The sequence below is a fragment of the Triticum aestivum genome, chromosome 1A, assembly GCF_018294505.1.
Source record: "Triticum aestivum cultivar Chinese Spring chromosome 1A, IWGSC CS RefSeq v2.1, whole genome shotgun sequence".
Lineage (NCBI taxonomy): Eukaryota > Viridiplantae > Streptophyta > Magnoliopsida > Poales > Poaceae > Triticum > Triticum aestivum.
The window spans coordinates 402225576-402250323 of record NC_057794.1 but is presented as its reverse complement, the minus strand read 5'-3'; the positions used below and the strand labels follow the sequence as shown (position 1 = coordinate 402250323).

Genomic DNA, 24748 nt, shown 5'->3' with positions numbered 1-24748 from the left:
GATCTTTCTTCGAGAGGCAAACTCAGCCAGAGGAATCTCATCCATGCCCTTGGTGGGATCCTTGAGCTTGGTGGCGGTGGTCTTGGTCCTACGTTGGGGCACCACTAGAAACTACCATTTTACCTAGGGCCAAGGTCTTTACCCTGAGCTCATTGGCCTCCTCAAGGTAAAGAAAAGGCATGAGCAGTATACCCTAGGGAAAGATCATTTTATAGCAAAAAAAAGGGGAAACAAATTTCACCTTAACAGGCCCCACTTTAGCTAGCTTCCCTTGTGCTTTTGGTAGCCAGCGCGCCACATGTTTTGCCTCCCCGCGCCCTTTAATTACTTCTGCACATGTTGGCCCACTTATCAGCGAGAGTGAGACATGGCGTGTAGCGAGAAAGTGCGCGAAGGAGATGAAAATTTGGGCAATCTTCTCCCTGGCCGAGTCCAAATCCCCCTCTCCTAACGCAGAGAGCTTCCCAGATCTGGGGCGTGCCCAGCTCCGGCCAGCCAAGCTTCTCTGCCACCGAGGTCGTCACTTCTCTTCCCTCCCTCTGACCCCCATACCACCGCCTGCTAGGGTTTCTCCTTTGATGTCGCCGCCGCCGCCCGTCCGATCTCGGGCCACCAGAGTCCCTCCTCTACTCTGACCGGTGGATTGGGATCCGCCTCCTCTTGACAACTTCGTCCAGAGCTTTGCCCTCCCGTTGCAAAGCTGCCCCTCCCCTCAAAGATTGGAAGCCACCTGAGCTGCCTCTCCCATCGCTTGGGTGTTGCTTCACCAATGACTCCCCGAGATGTCCTTCCTGCCGCCGACCCTGCAGCACCTCCGAAGCCCAACTACCTCTCCTCCCTACATCGAGTACATCTTCGCCACTGACACCGCCGTTCTACTTATCCTTCCCTCCCCCGTCGAGGTACATTTGTTCCACCCTTCCCGCACTGTTGTTCACTGCTTATATCCAATTAACCCTTCTTTTTATGTTACTCTGCATTCCTTGCTGCCGAAATTTAATGTTCTATGTAGAACCACAGAAGTAGTCGAACTTGTAACATGGTAATTAAGCTTGCATCTTTAGGATATGATGCTCAGTGTGTCATACCAGCTTACTTGGTATAAAAACAAGTTTGTTATATTATATGTTGCGTCTTAACCTGAGATGGACTGACCAATAGTAGCAGATATTTGGCCTAATCAATAGCACTTGTACATGTTGATTTAGGTGTACTGCTAGCTGCAGCAAACTTAAAATTGATTTACTCTTAGAATTTTGGCTCTAAATTGATCATGAGTCTGATGTATGTGTCCACTTATCGTGAATCTGATGTGTATGATGAATTTTGGCTGCAATTTATAAATTTGATGCGATGGGTGGGGTGACCATGGCAATGCCAGCTGGGTGACGGCGCTGCAATTCCCTTGTTGCCCGCGCATTTTGCTGACCACGCCGCCTGTGCCGACCTTGCCGCCTGTGGTAACCGAGCCATCCTTGCTTACTGGATGGCCACGGGATCCCTTCTGTCCAATAGGTTCTTCCTTATCTCGCTCTTATGTTCTCTGGATTTGGCAATTTCACATGTCCAGTGAAAATCAGGAATTTTGATTTAAATCTAGTTAGGTGGGTACATTTATACACACTGCAGGTTAGATCTCTCTGAAAGAGGCGCTTCTTTTGTGGTCAGACTGTGATAGAGCGAGACTATCTTCTCATGTACGTAGGTCAAACATTATATATTCATTGGTGTGTTGCAGTTGCAAATGTTTTTCTAGCAGATATTTATAATTCTTGAACACCACCGTTTGTATGTTCACGTAGTTACTAGTCATTGACATTTGCTTGTGTGGGAGGGAGTGCATAGCGCCATCTGATTGTGTGTTAAGTGGGTCAGCAATACATGAATTATTTCATGACTTAGATAAGTTCAAAACTATTTGTTGTAATCCACTAGCATAGAATGTAATTGCCTAAGTTTCATTTCTTAAAGCTGATTCTGTTCTAATGACGATCACACCAGGCTCCACCTTAGCTCCATGGGTTCTCTGGTTCGGATACAGGACGGAGCGTCTCCAAACCAGTCCCAATCTACTCAGGAAGGAGTCTTGATCTCCCATGGATGCTATTCTCTATTGAGGTAGGAGAAGCGACTTGAGAAGTACATGCACAATTGCAATTTATATATAACCTTTTTCCTGCCATGACTAGTTACTGTCTTTGTTTTCTTATATCAGGTTATTATATGAAGATTACCGTCTCTATAAGTGCATGTCTCTGTAAGTGCATCTGGCTCTGCTCCAGCTATATACGTCAATTTTTATGTGAGGACACATGTTTAACATGGTAATTAATATCCCAGGGTAATGTTTTGGGGAACAATTTGCTATTGCAAAAATTGCTGTTTATTTTATGATCATGTAGGGCACATTTGATTTAGTTCAAAATACAGCTCATGGGATTCTGAAAGTTCTATCAAACGAACCATCGCGCGCTATATAGATGTGTTACTGTTTGCAGATATGATTGTCTCTGTTGTAGACTTAACACATTTGATTTTTTTTCACGGAACTGTTGTTTGCTATATAAATACAACATCACCTTCCAATTCTCCCGGAGAATTATAGTTTGCTGTATAAATACATGTCTTGTGTACATTCAATTTAACATAATTCTGTGGCTATCAATCGCAATGGTGGCAACGATATTCAGTTTGATGTTACTGGCAAGCCACATGTACTCTTTTTGTCTAACATAAGAGAATTTGTACGGAAGATAGCAAAACCATCATAACCTGCAGGTTACGGCTATCCTATTTAGGCCAGTAAGCTATACACTTATCCTATTTCTCTATTCAGAATCAGAATGGCATAGCTTCTCAGTTCATACAGTATTTTGCTTAAATTAGAAAATTTTCCTACAAGCAATACATTTAATATCTCACTATGCAAATCAGTTGCAGTGCAGGGGATGGTCTGTTTTCCTATGCATCTGCCAACCACCCCTGCCATCTATTTTGCTAATAAATTTCTTTTTTTAATTCTTTTTACAAGGTTGATCAAATCAGATGATAAGGTAAAAGAACTCCTCTTTTATTTCATAGATGGATATATAAATCCAATGTTTGCTCGACACATCCATTAAATTATCATAAATATGGAAGATGTAAGATGCTAATTCGTTGAAGTTACACAATGATTAATTTTTCCTGTATTGCAACCTGGTGTGTGAGAGAACACATACCATTCTATGTTTTATCCCCATCAAATCGTATAGGCAAAAGGCATTGTATGTTTGGTTAAGTTCATGTGCTGTGGAGAAGCAAAATTGGTTGAGCCCAACACCAAAATATTAATCTTTGTACATTTTCTAGTGATTAGTGCAACGAACTTTATCAATGAACTTGACCAATATTATTTCCTCGAGATGAATTAATTCTGGTCCAGATCATATTGTATCCTTGTTAGGAATTGTTAGGCCTATTCACTATAATCCTGAGCCCGTTCTTGATTTCTTTGTGTTCAAACTCTTTACTTATCACTGGATTACCTTCTCCGTTTGTAGGAACATGTTCTTACGGGTGGTCATGGTCTGTTGGTTGATGGACACTAACTTATAATTCACGCTCTTGCTCAAGGTCATAATCGGAGGTGTAGCAAATCAAGCAGAACCTGCAGATAATTGGCCTGACCAACAACACATGTACATTCTGATTTAGTTATACTGTTAGCTGTAGCAAACTTTAGCTATAGTTTACTTCTTGAATCCTAGCTGTACATTGACCATGAGTGGGATGTATGTGTAATTGAACAAGAATCTGATGTGTACATTGAATTCTGGTTGCAATTTATAAATTTGAATTATGGATCCAAATTCAATTGTTTGAAAATATGAATTATAAATTCAAATTGCATATTTAATATGACTAATATGAATATGATATATCCTGGACCCACCATCTTTCCCTAGAGCTAAACGCTCTTGTAGGTAAAACAACTTTCCACGCTGGACAAACAACTCACATGAATTCTTTCCATAGGGCATGTGGCCCTAGGTAAAGAAATGGTTCCCTAGGGCTTGACAGGTTCACCCTAGGGAAAGACCTCTTTACCGACTATACTTTACCTAAGGTTCTTTACCTAGGGCAAGCTCTAGGTGAAGTCTTTACCTATGGTTTTTCGCATTTTACCTAGGGTATACCACTCTAGGTAAAATCGTAGTTTCTAGTACTGGGGGGCATTGGAGCCCTCAGGAGCTTCGTCTTGGTTGCGTAGACGCTTGGAGCCCGTGTCACGACTGGGATTGGAACGACGAGTAGGAGCACCGGACCATCACCTAAGACACAAAACACAAAAACACGCACGAGAAGCGAGAAGGATCAATGCAAAGACCTCAGCAAAACAGGTGAAACAAGTAGAATTCGCACTTGAGAGTTGCCACAAGAGAGATTTGACAGAAACGGTAGTACCGCATGGCTGCGTGGTACTAAAATTCTAGTGCTGCTCCTAGTCACGGTAGTATCGTGCCAAGGTGGCACGGTAGTACCATGTCTTGGAGCGACAGTAAAAATTTAGTGTCGCGCCTCGCGCGGTAGTACCGCTCCGGAGGAGCGGTAGTACCGCACACCGCACGACGGCAGATCCGAGTCCACAATTGGATCTAAGCACAACCGTGACAATGACGCGGTACTACGGTTGATCAAATCTACCACGGGGCAACAAAGCAAGCACAAACTCTACGCATTGCTACTCTCCTACATCCTAATCTTGCATAGATTTGGCCTAAAATCTCAAGAACACATGCATCTCCCCAAAAACCTAGAAGCAAGCAAACGAACCAAAGAGAGAAGGATTTGGGGAGAACCTTGTTCCATGGCAAGAGGGAGTGGTGGGGAACGATCCCACCGGACGGAATCCGAGGAGAGCGGTCGGAGACGGAGATCCGGCAAGGACCTCCGGTGCCGCTCTTGAGAGAGAGAGAGAGAGAGAGAGAGAGAGAGAGAGAGAGAGAGAGAGAGACGGCGTGGGGAGAAACAGATGAATGGGTATGGGGGAGTTGGAACTCCCCTGCCCGCTCTTAACCCCCACGCGCCCTCGACAGCGCGGTAGTACCGCCTAGGTGGAAGTGCCGCACCGAGGGCGGTAGTACCGCTCCCCCAGGCGGCAGTAAAAAATTACTGCCGCCCTCGGCGTCGGCGTCAAAACCGGCGGATCTCGGGTAGGGGGTCCCAAACTGTGCGTCTAAGGTCGATGGTAATAAGAGACAGGGGACACGATGTTTACCCAGGTTTGGGCCCTCTCTATGGAGGTAATACCCTACGTCCTGCTTGATTGATCTTGATGAATATGAGTATTACAAGAGTTGATCTACCAGGAGATCGTAATGGCTAAACCCTAGAGGTCTAGCTTGTATGGCTATGGTAATGAATATATCTCTCTCCTCCGGACTAAGTCCTCTGGTTTATATAGACACCGGGAGGATCTAGGGTTACACAAGGTCGGTTACAAAGAAAGGAATCTACATATTTGGTCGCCAAGCTTGCCTTCCACGCCAAGGAGAGTCCCATCCAGACATGGGTGCGGTCTTCGGTCTTCGTGTTCTTCACAACCCATCAGTCTGGCCCATGGCTAACAGGCCAGACGCCCGAGGACCCCTTAGTCCAGGACTCCCTCAGTAGCCCCTGAACCTGGCTTCAATGACAAGGTATCCGGCGCGTAGATCTGTCTTCGGCATTGCAATGCGGGTTCCTCCTTCCGGACTCCAAGATAGTCCTCGGACGTATCGAATGTGTCCGGACCTGTAACACACGCACCACACACAACCGCAAAGGATAATTTTCCACGAGTCCAATCTGCTGACAAATTTTGTAATATGACATCACGTTTGCCCGGTCATAATTTTGAACCGCTTTTCGTCTGCCGCTCCACGTTTCGAGACGCGGTTGCCATTGGCACGTCTTGTCAAAGCAGAGATCATGTCCCCTTATTGCGGGAGTTTCATCAATTCGGGTGTGGGTAACCCAACCGTGCCTGTTTACACAACCCTTGGGAATAGGCGAGTTTTAAGGCAAGTGGGGAGGCGTTCGATATGCACTACCTTCATAAGGGGATAAGGATTTCCCCTTCTTCTCCCACGCCTTCTCTCTTCCTCTACCCATCCATTCTCGAGCTCCAGCGCCCAAGCTCTAGCTTTCCCCGCCCGAGAAAGCACTCCAATTATGTCCGGATCCGGAGGCAAGTGGATGGCCTCCTCCGTCAAGAAGAAGGACATCAAGGAGCTCCGGGAGGCCGGATACCTTGCCAAGGGGATCGTTCACCGTCTCCCGGCCATGGGACAAATCCTCCCTACCCCAGAGCCCCATGAGAGGGTTGTGTTTCTCACACATTTCGTCCGCGGGATGGGATTCCCTCTCCACCCGTTTGTCCGCGGATTGATGTTTTACTACGGGCTGGACTTCCATGATCTAGCCCCCAACTCTATCCTCAACATCTCGCCATTTATTGTCGTGTGCGAGGCCTTTCTCCGCATCCCACCCCACTTCAGCCTATGGCTGAAGACCTTCAATGTGAAGCCGAAGGTGGTGAGTGGCCAAAAAGCAGATTGCGGAGGCGCCATGGTGGGCAAGATGCCCAATGTCACCTGACCCAAAGGCTCCTTTGTGGAGACGGTGAAGGGGTGGCAGTCGGGGTGGTTCTACATCATCGAGCCGCGCGACACCAGCTGGGTGGCGGCCCTCGAGTTCCGATCCAGAGTCCCGATGCGGCTCACCTCCTGGCAAGAGAAGGGCCTAACCTGGAGTTCCTCGAACGAGTTGACTGGGCTCTAGACCTGCGTCCAGAACATGATAACCAAGAGAATCAAACTTGTCAACGTGATCCAGGTTATGCTCATTCGCTGGATCCTTCCGTGGCAACGCCGGACTTGCTATTTGTGGGAGTTCGATCCGACCAAGCACCAGACGCTACTAGAGCTCTTCGGCACGACGCACGAAGACATCTGGAAAGTGCTCTTTAAGGCCGACGAGACACCACCACCCACGACCGAGGATCGCGGGCTTAGCTTAAAACGCTAGGCGAATCCGGTAAGTTCTTTCGTGTTTTCAAGGTATACCCTTTACTGGCATATTTTGATCAAGGAGTCTAAGCCTTCCTATCAATTTTTCAGGCCTGGATCGACACAGCGGTGCGGATTAATTGTCTGGCTCCGCTACCCGAAGACCAAGAAACCCCACTTCCGATGAAGATGCTGTTTCCGACGCCTTAAGATGTGCCAGAGAAGAAGGCCAAGAAAACGGCCAAGGGGGCCAGGAGTGGCCCTCACCAAAAAAGTTCTTCGGACGTGACGTCCGAAGACGAGACTCACTCTTCGGCCGCCGAAGATGACGAGGAGGAGGAGGAAAAAAGCGACTCCCCTCCTGAGAGGGGATGGAAGAAAAGGGGGGCCTCCATGAATCTGGAGGCGAAGGCGCCCAAGAGGGGGAAGGGCTCCCTCGCGGATAACTCCGCATGGGATGTCGATAGCAGTCCGGAGCGACTGCCCCGGACCAAGCCTCCGACAGCCTCATAAGTACCCAAAACCTTATGCACGTCCAAAGGTCTGGCCTTTTCGCTTTGTAATCATAATATGTTTAAATCATGCCATTGCAGTTCGGCCCGTGACAACTCCCCGCGATCCTCAACAAGAGGTACGCTAGATTCAAAGGAGATGGCTAGCGTGTCACCGTCGCCCACTCACTCTTCCCCAGCCAAGGGTGATGACGAGGTGGTGTCCCAAAGGGCCTTCCCAGATTAAGGAGAGATTCTGAAGGTCGTCAGGGTGGCGCCAAAAGATGACTCCTCAGCCGTCGGACAGATGGGGGAAAAGCCTCCATGGGGACTGGTGATGAGGGCCAAGTTCAATTCGGCCCCCAGCCGGATACCATTCCAGAGACCTACACGGCTTCGGAGTCAGGAAAGCAGGCTTCCCCGAAATGAGGAGGTGTGCATGTTCCGCCGGTGACCTCTGTCCAATCAGAGGCACCGGATAATCTGCTAGAAGCGCTGCGAGGCGCTTCCATTATGGATGAACACCGTATCCTTATGGGTACGGTGATCGAGAAGGTTCGGTCCGCCGAAAGCGGACTGACCAAAGCCTGCGCTAGCCTTCTAGCAGGCTTTGAGGTAAGTAATGTAATTGTAGAAAGAATATGACAGTGTAGACAGTAGCCCTTGATGCTCTGTTCGGTGTTCGAAAATAAAAAGTTGAACAGAGGATCAAAATAATTTTCGCATGAGTCTAACATAAGATGTCTATGTGAATAAGCAGGCATCACTGCTGGCTGCTGCCACTCATACTGCGGAGGTCTCCGGACAGAAGCAGAACCTGGAGCGGGCCGAGGAAGAGCTCGGCCTCGTGAAGAAGCAGCTGGAGGACAGCCAAGGTATGCAGTAACCTGCGTGTATATTTGGGAAGGATGAATGGTTCGTGCTGACTAAAGTGTCATGAACCTTATTAGGGGCCACGACCGAGGTGGCGACCCTCAAGAAGGCGTTGGCCGAGGCCGAGAACAAAGCGGTCGAGGAACGCGCTGTGCGCGAGAAGCACAAGGCCCGGGTCAGCGAGGTCCGACAAGAGCTCCAGGACGCCGTCAAGAAGTACGAGTCCTTGGAGCGTGATGTTAAGATGCAAGGTTCCGAACTTGCGAAGGCCTGCGAGAACGCACAAGATACCCGGGCCGAAGCCCAGAGCGCCCTCCAGGAAATCCAGGCGGCCAAGAAGATCGCGGCGGGTAAGTCTTTCATTATGCAAAGCAAGTCTGCGAAGGAAACGTTCCTTTTACTTACCCGAATTTGGAGCTCTCCAGGGGCGTTTACGGATTTTCCGCGCAGCGTATCAGATGCTTCCGAGTTCTATCGAGCCGAAGAAGGGAGTTCTATGGAGAAGCTGTTCTGGTCTCAATACCTTGGACCAGAACATCCAGTGCCCTTCAGCGACCAGCTGAAATAGCTGGTTGAGCTGCATAAGGCGACCGAGCTAGCCATGAAGGACCTAATAGTCTGGCTATGGCCTGCCGAGCTCATGCCCATCAGCTACTTCGGACTTGTGAAGCGGCTTGTGAGTGCTTGCGCACGGCTTGAAGTCGTGAAGCGGTCGGTCTGCATTGAAGGTGCACGGATGGCCTTTGCCTGCGTCAAGATGCACTGGGCGAAGATGGATGCCAAGAAGCTGATGACCGAGGGGCTGCCTGAGGGCAAGGAGCACCACCGACCCGAGCTATATTTTGATAGTGTCATGGAGGGATCCCGCCTTGTGGCGGAGCAATGTGCGAAGGATGTTACATTCCCATGAAAACATTCATATTATCTTGTCCTGTAATATGAAACAATGTCATTATGTAATATAATGCTTGCGACTTTTTAAAATTTTACCTCCTGTGCGGTTGTTTATGAAATCTGAGGGTTGGCCAGTCGTCGGCTTCTGCCCCCATGTAGATAGTACGGGGGTGTTCGGGATAAATCTAAACACTCTTTACTCCACATTCTGGTCCTTAAGGGAGGTGTTTAGCGCAATGAACAAGGCAATCAGACTATACGGTTTTTATCGCCCTCACTTAGCCATAGGAGTTTGACAATGAGAATTTTGGCGAAGCCCCTGGTAGTCAGACGACCGAACTAGGGGCGCTATACACCTGATCGGATAAAACCACTCCTCGCATAAAGCGGAAAAAATCTCTAAGGATTTTTAAACCTCTCGAACAGCTGACCAGCTCTCGCTGCATCATGACAGTCAGTTTTCGGCTTTCTCTACCGAGGTGGTCGTCCGAAGAACCGGGACACAACGCAGTAGTTCTCCCTTTACTACCCTAGCCGATATAGCGGAATGTAAGGTAGTAAGCACAGGAGCCGGGCAACCCAACTATTGACCAAAGACATGATTCAGAGCCGATGCATATAATGCTATAAGTTCGGGTGCCGAACTATACTGTAAAAAGTGTTCGGACTTTGTTGCCGTATTGCGGGGCGTGATGAAGCCAATGGCGAAGTAATACGTACCAGAGTGTACGGGTGCGATGAGTAATAAATACAGAGGCAAGGAAAAAAATCAAGTAATAAGCTGACGCTGCCAAATATTTTTCGTTGTAATTTGATTAATACGTCGAGGCGTACTTGTGCAAGCAATGCGATAAGCAAGTAAGGCTATTTAACATGCCATGACCAAGAGCGAGCTACGTGCGGGTATGTAAAATAGGTATAGCAATCATTAGCAGAGACCACCTGGGGATTCCCTTGTACGTCAAAGATCCTTGCCTCCTTGGTGTATCCGTCCCGTGATCGGTCTGATAATCAGGTTACTAGAAAAAGTCTCGAGGAGAGAAAAACCCGAAATGAGAAAGAAAAAGTGAAGGTGTGCAGATCCAGGGTTGGTCGAGCCGCACCGTGGATCATGGGCTAGCTATTCCTCCATCTATGCTCATAGAATTTTGAGTGTGTAGTTATGTACGTGCGGTACGAATGCCGCCATTTGATTGGGACTGGGACGGAGGCCAAATCGCTAGTCAAGCTCTTGACGAGCCAGACTGTCTTGCTGCAGAATAGTCTAAACTCTCTTAATGATGTCCAGGGGCTCAGCTACCGAATTAAGGTTTTGCTAGAAAAGGCCGCGCTGTACTTCTGCTGCTAAGGCTGTGGTATGCTCCTCGGTACGGAGGGAGCGTTCCATATTTCCATTGATTGTTATGACGCCACGTGGTCCGGGCATCTTGAGCTTGAGGTAAGCGTAGTGAGGTACTGCATTGAATCGAGCAAATGCAGTTCGTCCAAGCAGTGCGTGATGGCCGCTGCGAAAGGGGGCGATGTCTAAGATTAACTCCTCGCTTCAGAAGTTGTCCGGAGATCCAAAGACAACCTCTATTGTGATTGAGCCCGTATAGCGGGCCTCTACTCCTGGTATGACTCCTTTAAAGGTTGTCCTTGTGGGTTTGATCCGTGATGGGTTAATGCCCATTTTGCACACTGTATCCTAATAGAGCAGATTGAGGCTGCTGCCACCGTCCATGAGGACTCGCGTCTGGTGGAATCCATCAATGATTGGGTCTAGGACTAGTACGGCTGATCCGCCATGCCGGATACTGGTCGGATGATCCCAACAATCAAAAGTGATCGGGCATGATGACCATGGATTGAATTTTGGGGCGACTGGCTCTATCGCATAGACGTCCCTGAGTGCGCGTTTGCGCTCCCTCTTGGGGAAGTGTGTAGCATATATCATGTTCACCGTTTTGACCCGAGGGGGAAATTTCTTCTATCCCCCTATGCTTGGCTGCAGGGGCTCCTCATCATCATCCTCGCTCTGCGATCCCTTTTCCTTGTTCTCAACATTTAACTTGCCAGCTTGCTTAAAAACCCAGCAGTCTCTGTTGGTATGGTTGGCTGGTTTGTCTAGGGTGCCATGGATTTGGCACGGTCGGTCGAGTATGCGGTCCATGCTGGACGGTCCCTGATTGTTTCTTTTATACGACTTTTCCGCTCACCAGACTTGGAGCCGCTGAATCCGGCATTGACAGTAGTGTCATCGGTGTTATCGCCATTGCTTCGACATTTGTGTCTGCTGCGTCGGAGCTTGTCGTTGCTGTTTTTGGCCTCGGAAGGGCCTCCGTCGCTGGCCGTATTTTTACTATGAGCCAGCCAGCTATCCTCACCCACACAAAAGAGGGTCATAAGTGTTGTGAGGGCTGCCATAGATTTCAGCTTTTCTTGGCCGAGGTGGCGGGCGAGCCGTTCGTCGCGGATGCTATGTTTAAAGGCCGCTAGAGCTTCGGCATCCGGACAGTCGATGATCTGGTTCTTTTTGGTTAGGAACCTAGTCCAAAATTTCCTGGCTGACTCTCCAGGTTGTTGGACTATGTGGCTTAAGTCATCGGTGTCTGGTGGCCGGATATATGTACCTTGGAAGTTGTTGAGGAAGGCTTCTTCCAAGTCCTCCCAGCTGCTGATAGAGTTTTTAGGCAGGCTGTTTAACCAGTGTTGAGCTGGCCCTTTGAGCTTTAGTGGGAGGTATTTGATAGCGTCGAGGTCATCTCCGTGGGCCATGTGGATATGGAGAATAAAATCCTCGATCCATACCGCGGGGTCGGTTGTTCCGTTGTATGATTCAATGTTAACGGGTTTGAACCCTTTGGGGAATTCATGATCCATTACTTCATCTATGAAGCAAAGAGGGTGTGTGGCGCCTCTATATCGGGCCGTGTCACGACGTAGCTTCGAAGGAGTCCGTCTGCGGTTGTCGGCTCGGGTGTGACTAGGTTTGTCACATCCGAATAGGTAGCCATCATCACGTGTTGAGGAACGTCCTCGCGATCCGTAAATCGATCGGGTATATCTTCTTCTACTATCCAGGGTCTGCCGGAGGTCGTGTGTATGACCCCGAACTGTTTTGTCTCTGTTTTTTCATGGCGACGGGGCGGGCTGCTGTTCGGCTTGAGTTGCCGCTCTATCCCGACCACGAGGTGGTCGGTCCGCCGCACTGTCCCGACCGCGTAGTGTTCGGTCGGCCGCATGACGCGAGGGAAGTATGGGCTCCGGCGCCTCTTCATCGAACTGAGGTAGCAATCTTCATTTCGGGTAACTCTTGGTTGGGCGTCTGAGGCCGTATTCTTTGACTGCCAGAACATCAGTCCACCTGTCAACGAGCAGATCTTGGTCAGGTTGAAGCTGCTGCTGCTTCTTTTTCAGGCTCCTTGCGGTGGCTATTAGCTGGCGCTTGAAGTGCTCCTACTCGAGAGGTTCCTCAGGCACGACGAAATCTTCATTGCTGAGGCTTTCCTCATCCTCAGATAGCGGATGATAACTACCATCCTCCGAGTCGTTGGGCCTGGCCTGTTCGTCGGGGCTGGCTTGCCCGTTTTCTTGCTCTTCCTGTTTGGATGTTACCTCAGCATGGTCTTCATTGTTTTCGGCATCGTCTGGAGTATTGTCTTCTCCGGTGCCGGCATTGCTGTCCTTTGAATGACGTGACTTAGAGTGGCGCCGAGGACGCCGACGTTTTTGCTGTGTCTCAGGAGGTTTATTCTCAACTACATTTTCTTTGTCATCGCCGCTATTCTCTTTTGGTGCATCCACCATGTACACATCGTACGAGGAAATGGCCGTCCAACGTCCGGTGAACGGCGGGTCTTGGGCCTCTTCTTGTCCGGCATCGTCGTCCATACCGTCGATGCCATCGGAGCCGTAATCGAGCATGTCAGTTAAGTCTTGGACAGTGGCTATAAAGTGGGTGGCAGGTGGGGAGCGAAATTCCCTGTCATCAGCTTCTAGTTCGAACCGGATATAGTTCGGCTGTGAGTCCCCCGCCAAGGACAGGTTCTTTAATGAGCTTAGCACATTGCCCAAGGGTGAGTGCTGGAAGATGTCTGCGGCGCTGAACTCGAAGATCGATAAACGATCAAGTTCGGCACCCGTGGACTCACATGGTTCGAAACTTACACCCAGAGACGAGTCCGGGGTTCTAGTGACACAAATATTGTGTGAGTAAGTCCATGTGCGGCTCCAACGCCGGGGAATCTGTGGCCTCCGTGGTGGGGTTGAACCTCCAATCCTTAGATGGCACCTTATGCTCCGGATCTAAGGCTAGAGCAGTTACAGGAGCTATCTCCTGAATGTTGTCCAATGACAGATTTAGGTCATGTTCATTGAGGTGACCAGGAGAGATCGCCGCGGTCTCAAATCCAGCGAAGATCAAATCTCCACGGATGTCCGTGACGTTGTTCAAGCTCCCAAATCTAACATGATGGCCGGGGGCGTAGCTATCGATCTGCTCCCGATGGCCAAACGAGTTGGCCCGCAGTGCGAAGCCGCCGAACACAAAAATCTGTCCGGGGAGGAAGGTTTCTCCTTGGACAGCGTCATTGTTGACGATTGAAGGGGTCATCAAACCTTTTGAGGACGGCACAGTGGAACTCTCAATGAAAGCACCACTGCCGGTGTCTAAACCGGCGAATCTCGGGTAGGGGGTCCCGAACAGTGCGTCTAAAGTCGATGGTAATAGGAGACAGGGGATACGATGTTTACCCAAGTTCGGGCCCTCTCTATGGAGCTAGTACCCCTACGTCCTGCTTGATTGATCTTGATGAATATGAGTATTACAAGAGTTGATCTACCACGAGATCGTAATGGCTAAACCCTAGAGGTCTAGCTTGTATGGCTATGGTAATGAATATATCTCTCTCCTCCGGACTAAGTCCTCTGGTTTATATAGACACCAGGAGGATCTAGGGTTACATAAGGTTGGTTACGAAGAAAGGAATCTACATATTTGGTCGCCAAGCTTGCCTTCCACGCCAAGGAGAGTCCCATCTAGACACGGGTGCAGTCTTCGGTCTTCGTGTTCTTCACAGCCCATCAGTCCGGCCCATGGCTAACAGGCCGGACGCCCGAGGACCCCTTAGTCCAGGACTCCCTCACTGGGTGCGGAAGTACCGTCCGCTGCTTACGCGGTAGTACCGTGGTAGGCCGTGGTAGTACCGTGTGCTCAAGAAGATGCAAGTTTCAAGAACAAGGGAAAACAAAGGGCCTTTGCAAAGCAACCTTCAACCGAACGGACACACCAAGACGCTGGCACATGAGACAACACACACAAGCTCGACACGACGAAAGGAAGACAAGAGACAACAAGGACTAAAACACTCAACACAACCTCTCTAAAAGGAGGGCGGTGGCCGGAGCCACCTATGTTTGAGTCAATTGGTATGGCACCTTGAAGAATTATCCTTGGGACCATGATCAAAACTCGTCTTTGAAGCACAAGTACCATCAACAATGGCTAATGTGAAAGAGTTGATCCATTTATGCATAATGGGGGGAAGGGAGAGTTCATTGAGGGAACAACACTGCCCCTATGTCCATGCCTGCACCTAAACAGGATAACAAGTTGAGTATGGTGGGGTGTGCACAGGTTCAAGCAACATTGCTTGAATCAATGATATTTAGCTCATGCCTTAACTCGCGAAATCTTGCTTCATCCAGGGGCTTCGTGAAGATATCTGCAAGGTTATCAAGAGTGTTGACATAGTTGAGCTCGATCTCCCCTGCCTAATATGATCCCGGATGAAGTGATACCGAATCTCAATATGCTTCGCCTTGAAGTGTTGCACCGGGTTGAGAGAAATCTTTATGGCACTTTCATTGTCACACCAAAGAGGCACTTTGTCACAAATGGCACCATAATCCTTTAAAGTTTGCCTCATCCATAAAAGCTGTGCACAACAACTACCGGCAACCACATACTCCGCTTCCGTGGACAAGAGAGACACGCAACTTTGCTTCTTGGAAGACCAACTCACCAAAGAGCAACCAAGAAATTGGCACCCTCCGGAAGTTGACTTCCTATCCACTTTGTCTCCCGCCCAATCAGAGTCCGAATAGCCCACAAGGTTGAAGTTAGATCCTCTTGGATACCATAAGCCAAAGTTTGGTGTATGAGCCAAATATCGAAAGATTCGCTTGACCGCCACATAGTGGCTTTCCTTAGGTGCGGCTTGAAACCATGCACAAATTCCCACACTCAACATGATATCCGGTCTAGATGCACAAAGGTAAAGCAAGGAGCCAATCATGGAGCGATATACCTTTTGATCCACCGCTTTACCATTGGGATCTATGTCAAGTTGGCATTTGACGGGCATTGGAGTGGAAGCCGGCTTGACATCACTTAGCTTGAATCTCTTGAGCATGTCTTGAGTGTATTTGGCTTGGTTGATGAAGGTTCCTTCTCTTCGTTGCTTGACTTCGAGCCCGAGAAAGAACTTCAACTCTCCCATCATAGACATCTTGAACTTGGAGGTCATGAGTGCGGCAAATTCCTCATTTAAAGCTTTGTTTGGGGAACCAAAGATAATATCATAAACATATAGTTGGCACACAAACAACTCCCCTTTGACCTTCTTAGTAAAAAGAGTGGGGTCGATTTTCCCAATTTCAAAACCACGATCTTGCAACAACTCGGTAAGGTGGTCATACCATGCACGTGGGGCTTGCTTAAGGCCATAGAGTGCCTTATCGAGTTGGTACACATGATCGGGAAAATAGGGGTCCTCGAACCCGGGGGGTTGCTTGACATATACCAACTCATTAATAGGACCATTAAGAAAAGCACTCTTCACATCCATTTGTTGTAACTTAAAGTTATGATGAGAAGCATAAGAAATCAACATGCGAATAGATTCAAGGCGAGCAACGGGAGCAAAGGTTTCACCATAGGCGATACCCTCGACTTGGGTAGCCTTGTGCTACCAAACGAGCCTTGTTGCAAATAATAATTCCATGGGCATCTTGGTTGTTCTTGAATATCCACTTGGTTCCAATGACATTATGGTTCCCCGTTGGCCTTGGCACCAATCTCCACACCTTGTTGTGCTCGAAGTTGTTGAGTTCTTCATGCATGGCATTAAGCCAATCCGGATCCTCGAGCGCCTGATAGACCTTTTGGGGTTCAACACAAGAGACAAACACATGATGTTCACAATAGTTTGCTAATTGTATACGAGTGCTTACCGCCTTTCTTAAGCTTCCAAGCACATTTGTCATGAGATGATCTTTGGTGGATAGCTTGGATGCGATCTTGGCGGCACGACGCTCTAATTCCTCCTCTGGAGAGAGTTGAGGAGCGGTCACTTGATCATCTTGAGCGTCGTCTTGAGATCGTTCTTGATCTTGAGGTTGCTCTTGATCTTGAACTTGCTTGGATGATAGAACTTGACCTTGGGAATCACTTGGTGATTCAACACCATCTTGATGTTAATCTTGCCCGTGGTCTTGTTCATGAGGTTGAGGGCCTTCACTTTGTTCTTCGGAAGCGTGTGGGCCTTGAGTTGGTGATGGCTCCACGTGAGTGGAACATTGTCCTTCTCCTTCGACCACAAGGGGATCCTCAATGGGTAGGATAAAACAAAAACCCATTCTTCTTATGGCTTGGGGAGGAATTTCATCACCTACATCACAAGTGCCACTTTGCTCCACTTGGGAGCCGTTATTCTCATCAAACTCCACGTTACATGTACTTATTGAGGACACGGTAAGCATGGGAGTTTGTAGCATAACCAACAAATATTCCCTCATGAGCTCTAGCCTCAAATTTAGACAAACAAACACCTTTCTTGAGAATGAAACACTTACAACCGAACACCCAGAAGTACTTGAGGTTGGGCTTTGTTACCGGTGAGTATCTCATATGGAGTCTTGCTCAAGCCTTTGCGGAGGTAGAGCCGATTGGATGCATGACACGCGGTGTTGATGGCTTCGGCCCAAAAGTTGTATCGAGACTTGAACTCTGCCATCATGGTCCTTGCCGCATCCATCAACGTCCGGTTCCTCCTCTCCGCTACACCATTTTGTTGAGGGGTGTAAGGTGCGGGATATTGATGCTTGATCCCTCATCACTAAGAAACTCATCCAAGGTGTAGTTCTTGAACTTGGTGCCGTTGTCACTTCTTATTGTCAAGATGTTTGCATCGTGTTGATGTTGAGCTTCATTTGCAAAGTCAATGACGGTTTGTTGGGGCTCACTCTTCCTCTTGAAGAAATATACCCAAGTGTATCTTGAATAATCATCCACAATCACCAAGCAATACTTCCTACCCCCAAGACTATCAAAATATGGAGGCCCAAAGAGATCCATGTTAAGGAGCTCCAAAGGCCTCTTTGAGTAAATGATAGTCGTTGGAGGGTGAGACTTTTCATGTAGCTTTCCTTCGATACAAGCACTGCAAGCACGATCTTTAGCAAAACTAACATTTGCTAGTCCACAAACATGGTACCCCTTGAGAAGATTGTGCAAAGATCTCATATTTACATGGGCTAAACGGCGATGCCAAAGCCATCCCACATCAACTTTAGACATTAGGCATGTCGCGGTCTTAGTGAGTCGCTCCGAAAAGTTAATCACATAGAGACCATTTTCGACATGCCCAACAAAGGCTACTTTAAGAGTCTTGCTCCACAAGAGGGCCACGGTATCAACATCAAAGAAGGTGGCAAAGCCCATGAGTGCAAGTTGACGAACGGAAAGTAAATTGTATGCAAGGGACTCAACAAGCATGGCCTTCTCGATCGTGAGATCATGAGAAATGACAACCTTGCCGAGTCCCAATACCTTAGAGGACTAGGCGTCACCCCACTCGACGTTGGTGGGGATAGATGGAATCTTTTGCACGTCCACCACCAAGTCCTTGCTTCCGGTCATATGATCAGTAGCTCCACTATCGAGCAACCATGATCCCCCACCGGAAGCAAACACCTACACAAGATCAATGCTTGGTTTTAGGTACCCATTTTGTAATGGGTCCTTTGATGTTAGTAACAAGGGTCTTAGGAACCCAAATAGACCATTCAATGTACTCATAAGAAGAACCAACAAATTTGGCATAGACATGTCCATCACTAGCACGACATAACACATAAGAAGGGTTAATGTCGCCGGCTTTGTTGGGAGAAGTAGCATTGCCCTTCTTGGCATCACTACTCTTCACATTGTTCTTCTTCTTCTTAGAGGCACCTTCTCCCTCTTTGAAAAAAGTTTGCATGAGAGGAGGAGGTCATTTGGTCTTGTCATTCTTCTTCTTGTTCTTGGACTTGGGTGCAAACCCAATCCCTTCCTTGGCCACAACTTCCTTTTGATTGCTCAAAAGGCCGTTGAGGTTCTTCTCGCCTTGTATGCATGACACAAGGCCTTTCTCAAGTTGCTCCTTCAACTTAGCATTCTCCTCAACAAGATGCACATGCTCACAACACGGGTTAGTAGCATTTGCATTATCAATTAAGACCATATGAGGAAATGTGGCTTTCTCCTTGGTTCGCTTTACTTGGAGTTGATCATGAGACTCTTTGAGTCTAGCATGAGCACCCTTAAAGACCTTTTGAGCCTTGTCAAGTAAGTCAAAATCCTATTTGAGTCTAGCAAGATCAACTCCAAGCTTGGTCTTCTCGGAGTTTAGCACACGAGAAACAACAAGAGCATGATCTAGATCTTTCTTTAGTTTAGCATAGTCATCATTGTGTGACTCCTCAAGAGCCAAGTGATGACCACACTCTTCCTCAAGAGCATTAGAGAGATCCGATATCTCATCGTCATAGTCATGACCATGCCCCTCCATCTTAGAGATAGTGTCCTCGTGAGCCTCGATCATGTCATTGGCTTCACCAAGTTGTTCCAAGAGAGCAACGAAGTGCTTCTTTGATTTACCCTTAAGCTTACTCATAAAAGACTCAAACCCATTTTCCTCCACATTATACCCCTCATGTTGATCAATGCAATCCGTCAAAGAAGGATTATTAATGATGGTAGTTTTGATGATGGGGGTTACCTTGTTGGTGGCTTTAGCGATGAGGCACTTGGCGGTGATGTTCTCATTGGGTGTGTCGAAGAGAGACACCCGTGGAGTTGTCGCAATGGCAACGGAGGCCATGGCAACTGGCTCGCCGTCTTCATCATCATCATCCTCATTATACTCTTCTTGTGCCACCAACCCCTTGGGAGGAGTCTTCTTGGTGAAGTTTCTCTTGTTGGGGAAAGACTTGGCCTTGTCCTTTCGGATGAGCTTGCCACCATTGTCTTCCGTCTTCTCATAAGGACATTCCGCAACAAAGTGGCTCACATTGCCAAAATTATAGCACGTCCTCACTCGTTGCTTGACCTTCGCGCCACTTGAGTGGTTTTTGTTGAAGTTGGGCCTTGTGTTCTTCTTGCTCCAAAATTGCCTTGAAGCAAGAGCCATGTATTCATGATAGGCATACTTTGTATCTTCAGGGTTGCTCTCCTCTTATTCCTCTTCATCCTCTTCTTCCACACTAACCTTGGCCTTCAATGCAAGGTTGGGATTCTTTGCTCTTTGAGAACGTAACACCGCATTGTCGGTGGTCTTGTCCAAGATGCTCATAGTCACAAACTCATCCAACACTTCACTTGAGGACAAGGTGTGGAAGTCCGGACTTTGACGAATGATGGAGGACATTGCCTTGTGATAAGGCATCATGGCCTTGAGGAATTTGCACTTGATCCAATTGTCATCCGCATCCTTGCTCCCATGATCTCGAAGTGAGACCACGAGTTTGGTTAATCTCCGATAAAGCTCACGAGGTTCTTCATCTTCTTTCATTGCAAACTCATCGACTTCATATTGCACCACTTCATAGTTGGAGCATTGAATGCTTGCGCTTCCCCTATAGAGGGAAACAACATGGTGCCATGCATCCTTGGCCATGGTGAAGGGCCGGAGATGAGCAAGATCTTTGGGTGGAATTGCATCTTGGATGAAGAAGAGAGCATTCTCATTGAATTGATTATCCGCGGGTTCTCTAGGGGTGAAGTTTCTTCGGTCATGCGGATAAAACCCTTCTTCAATGATTCTCCAAAGGTTAGTATTAACATGGTTCAAATGATTCTTAAAGCGATAAACCCAAGAATCAAAGTCCTCATTTTTCACAATCTTAGGGGGAGGACCGGCATGACTCAAATGAGTGGAAGGAATTGGTCCACCATAAGTAAGCGGAGGTTCCACATGGGCAAAGATGCCGTTGCCAATTTTACCACTAGAAGAAGGAGCCTTTTCACTAGTAGCTTACCCCTTGTCGGAGTTAGCATCCGTCACCTTGTTAGTGGGATCACCCACTTTCAACGGTGCGATAGATAGTTTAAGCCCTTCTAAGAATTTATTAAACATGCTTTCAACCTCGGTCGTCATGGAGGTTTTCAATGTATCCAAAGCCACATTGAATTCCTCATGAGAGACCCCGGTTCCCCCATCGGCCGTAGACGAGACCGGATTCACACCGGAGTGCTCCTCCACACCGTCTACAGTGTCAACCATACGCTTCGGATGACAAAGGCCTTAATAAAGAGACGAGTCTCTGATACCAATTGAAAGGATCAATATAGTTGACTAGAGGGGGGTGAATAGGCAACTAACAATTTTTAACTTTTCTTTACCAATTTAAACTTTGCATCAAAGTAGGTTGTCTAGATATGCAACTAGGTGAGCAACTTATATGATGCAACAAGAACAAGTACACAAGAAAGCAAGGGATATAACACAAATAAGCTTGCACAAGTAAAGGCATGAGATAACCAAGAGTGGAGCTAGTGAAGACGAGGATGTGTTACCGAAGTTCCTTCCTTTTGAAGGGAAGTACGTCTCCGTTGGAGCGGTGTGGAGGCACAATGCTCCCCAAGAAGGCACTAGGGCCACCGTATTCTCCTCACGCCCTCACACAAATGCGAGATGTCGTGATTCCACTATTGGTGCCCTTGGAGGCGGCGACCGAACCTTTACAAACAAGGTTGGGGCTATCTCCACAACTTAATTGGAGGCTCCCAACGATACAACAAAGCTTCACCACATTGGAATATGGCTTCACAGTGACCTCAACCATCTAGGGTGCTCAAACACCCAAGAGTAACAAGATCCGCAAGGGATGAGTGGGGGAATCAAATTTCTCTTGGTGGAAGTGTAGATCTAGGCCTTCTCAACCAATCCCTAGAGAATCAACAAGTTTGATTGGCTAGGGAGAGAGATCGGGTGAAAATGGAGCTTGGAGCAATAATGGAGCTTGGGGATGGAAGAGATGGTCAACTCGGAGAAGAAGACATCCCTTATATAGTGGAAGAACAAATCCAATCGTTATCCACCAACCCAGCATGCGTAGCATGGTACTACCACGCCAGGGCCGTGGTACTACTGTAGGGGCATGCGGTACTATCGCAGGGCCCGGTGGTACTACCTCCCGAGCAGCACAAACCAGGACAACCCAAATGCACTAAAGCAGAGGGTGGTAGAACCGCTGGCGCGGTACTACCGCTCCCCCTTGCGGTACTACTGCAAGGCAGGGATGTCCCAGATTTTGAGAAGGCACGGACATATAAAAAATACATCTGTGGCAACTTCCGCTGAGTTGGAGTCAACGCAAAAATCTGACATGGTAGTACCCTGAGCCAGGGGCGGTACTACTGCGCGGGGTGCGGATGTAAAAAATTACATCTGCTCCTACTGCCGCGCAGGCTGCTGAGCCAGACCAGAATGCACGGTACTACCACACACCAGGCACAGTACTACCGCGTAGGGCACGGATGTAAAAAATTACATCCGCTCCTACTACTGCAGCCGCAACAGCGCCTGGCCTGGGGCCACGGTACTACAACTCCAAAGGAGCGGTACTACCGTGGGCGCTTGCGGTACTACCACGCCTGGGCCTGGTACTACCGCAAGGGCCTGCGGTACTACCGCTCCTAGGAGCAGTACTATCGCATGCCCAAGCTTAGCCAACACGACAATTTGCATAGACGAGAAAAGACGGAGGATGCTCCAAAGTGCCAAAGGAAAGGCGGTGCAAAGGAGAAGATGTGTACGTGATGATTCCACCCAAACCTTTCCAAAGCGGACCCCCTCTTAATAGTATGGCTTTCCTACGACTCAAATCCATCGAAAAAGAAACATAGAGAAACGCCGTCTTCAATAGTCTTCAAGGGGCACCAAAACGTCTTGTGCCTAATGATGAAATGTCTGAAATACTTAATGCACACGATTAGTCTGCAAAAGCATTGTCATCAATCACCAAAACAACGAAGTTATAAATATGCCCTTAGCATGGGTACAATAAGTTTTCTTGAAGAAGCGGAATTCAACGAAGTCATGATGGTTCCTTCGTCCGACCAACTTACAGTGGGAAAAGGTTGGGCCTGCGCTATGACCGGGGTGGACCATGATAATTTTGTGCATGGCAGGTGGACCAGGATGGTCGACATCCCACATGTCGGCGAATGAAAGTATTCTTTCTGATATAGTGGACGAGCAACGAGTATTCATTGTTTATTTTTGATGAAACCTATTGTATCCACTGTTACGATGGAGGAGTGTGATACACGGCAGCCCAGTGATCTTGGCATGTGCACCACTCCCTCCTTCCTCATGTAATACTATAGTTGAGGGAGTCTGGGATTATGGGTCTCCGGACAGCTGGACTATATCCTTTGGCCGGACTGTTGGACTATGAAGATACAAGATTGAAGACTTCGTCCCGTGTCCGGATAGGACTCTACTTGGCGTGGAAGGCAAGCTAGGCAATAGGGATATGTATATCTCCTCCTTTGTAACCGACCTTGTGTAACCCTAGCCTCCCCGGTGTCTATATAAACCAGAGGGTTTTAGTCCGTAGGACACAATAACAGACAATCATACCATAGGCTAGCTTCTAGGGTTTAGCCTCTCCGATCTCGTGGTAGATCAACTCTTGTAATACCCATATCATCAAGAATAAATCAAGCAGGACGTAGGGTTTTACCTCCATCAAGAGGGCCCGAACCTGGGTAAAAGATCATGTCCCCTGCCTCCTATTACCATCCGCCTTAGACACACAGTTCGGGACCCCCTACCCGAGATTCGCCCGGTTTTGACGCCGACAATAGTGTTGACTATAAGGTTACAAATTTTTTCTCACGTTCTCTCTATCTATTTCCTCTCAAATGTTTTTTACCTTTCTTTTTAGACATAATTTTTTATGCCTCTTTTTAGAATTAGTTTTTTATACCTAGGAGCACGTGTAGAGACGGGCTCCTGCAGATCCCACTCATTGACTTTGTCAATTCCTCTCTCTCCTCCACATAAGTGGGCTTAGGGCATGTACAATGGTTCTATTATAGGGATGCCACATAGGATAAATGATGAGGTGGAGGAAAGAGAAATCATAAGAAAAGGCTTGTCTTCTCTTATTTAAGAGAAATAAGAGAACACAAGAGATGATCTCTTAGCACAATATGTTTCACCATGTTTTTAGGAATAACTAGTTATTGAAGATAAGGCTAAGAGATGATCCATTGTACACATGTTTTTTGTCATCTCTAAGTTACATGCAAGACTTATGACAAGACTATCTTATCAACCAGTGTACATGCCCTTATAGCCCAGAATTTTACTGGTACCGTTGGGGAATGTAGTAATTTCAAAAAAATTTCCTACGCACACGCAAGATCATGGTGATGCATAGCAACGAGAGGGGAGAGTGTCGTCTACGTACCCTCGTAGATCGTAAGCGGAAGCGTTATGACAACGCGTTTGATGTAGTCGTACGTCTTCATGATCGACCGATCCTCGGTAACGAATGTATGTCACCTCCGCGTTCAGCACACATTCAGCTCGGTGACGTCCCGCGAACTCATGATCCAGTAGAGCTTCCGGGAAGAGCTTCATCAGCACGACGGCGTGGTGACAGTGTTGATGAAGCTACCGACGCAGGGCTTCGCCTAAGCACCGCTACGATATGACCGAGGTGGATTATGGTGGAGGGGGGCACTGCACACGGCTAAGAGATCAATGATCAATTGTTATGTCTCCAAGGGGTGCCTCCCTCCCCGTATATAAAGGAGTGGAGGAGGGGGAGGGGGCCGGCCTCCTATGGCGCCCCCCATGAGGAGTTCTACTCCCACTGAAGGAAGGGAGAGAAGGAGAGAAGGAAAGGGGGCGCCGCCCCCTTCCTTGTCCAATTCGGAATAGAGGGGGAGGTGGCACATGGCTGCCCTGGCCTCCCCTCCTCTTCTCCCACTAGGGCCCATTAGGCCCAATATACTCCCTGGGGGTTCCGGTAACCCTCGATACTCCGATATATGTCCGAAACCTCCTGAAACACTTCTGGTGTCCGAACATAGTCGTCCAATATATCGATCTTTATGTCTCGACCATTTCGAGACTCCTCTTCATGTTCGTGATCATATCCGGGACTCTGAACTACCTTCGGTACATCAAAACACAAAAA

General features: G+C 48.0%; 1 protein-coding gene across 7 annotated transcripts; it reads left to right on the top strand.

The window, feature by feature from the left end:
- The first annotated feature begins 354 nt into the window (after nt 1–354).
- On the top strand, nt 355–3851 carry LOC123053061 (uncharacterized). 7 transcript variants are annotated; one of them, XM_044476450.1, is made up of 6 exons: nt 355–902; nt 1382–1515; nt 2002–2118; nt 2216–2257; nt 3032–3053; nt 3543–3851. In XM_044476450.1, the coding sequence occupies exons 1-6, from the start codon at nt 783–785 to the stop codon at nt 3588–3590; spliced, it is 483 nt and encodes a 160-aa protein (XP_044332385.1). In that variant the 5' UTR covers nt 355–782; the 3' UTR covers nt 3591–3851. The 7 variants fall into 7 exon arrangements, 3 of the variants coding, with proteins under 3 accessions (XP_044332385.1, XP_044332380.1, XP_044332390.1); XM_044476445.1 differs by having other exon boundaries at nt 3032–3851; XM_044476455.1 differs by lacking the exon at nt 3032–3053 and having other exon boundaries at nt 356–902.
- Nucleotides 3852–24748: the final 20897 nt, after the last annotated feature.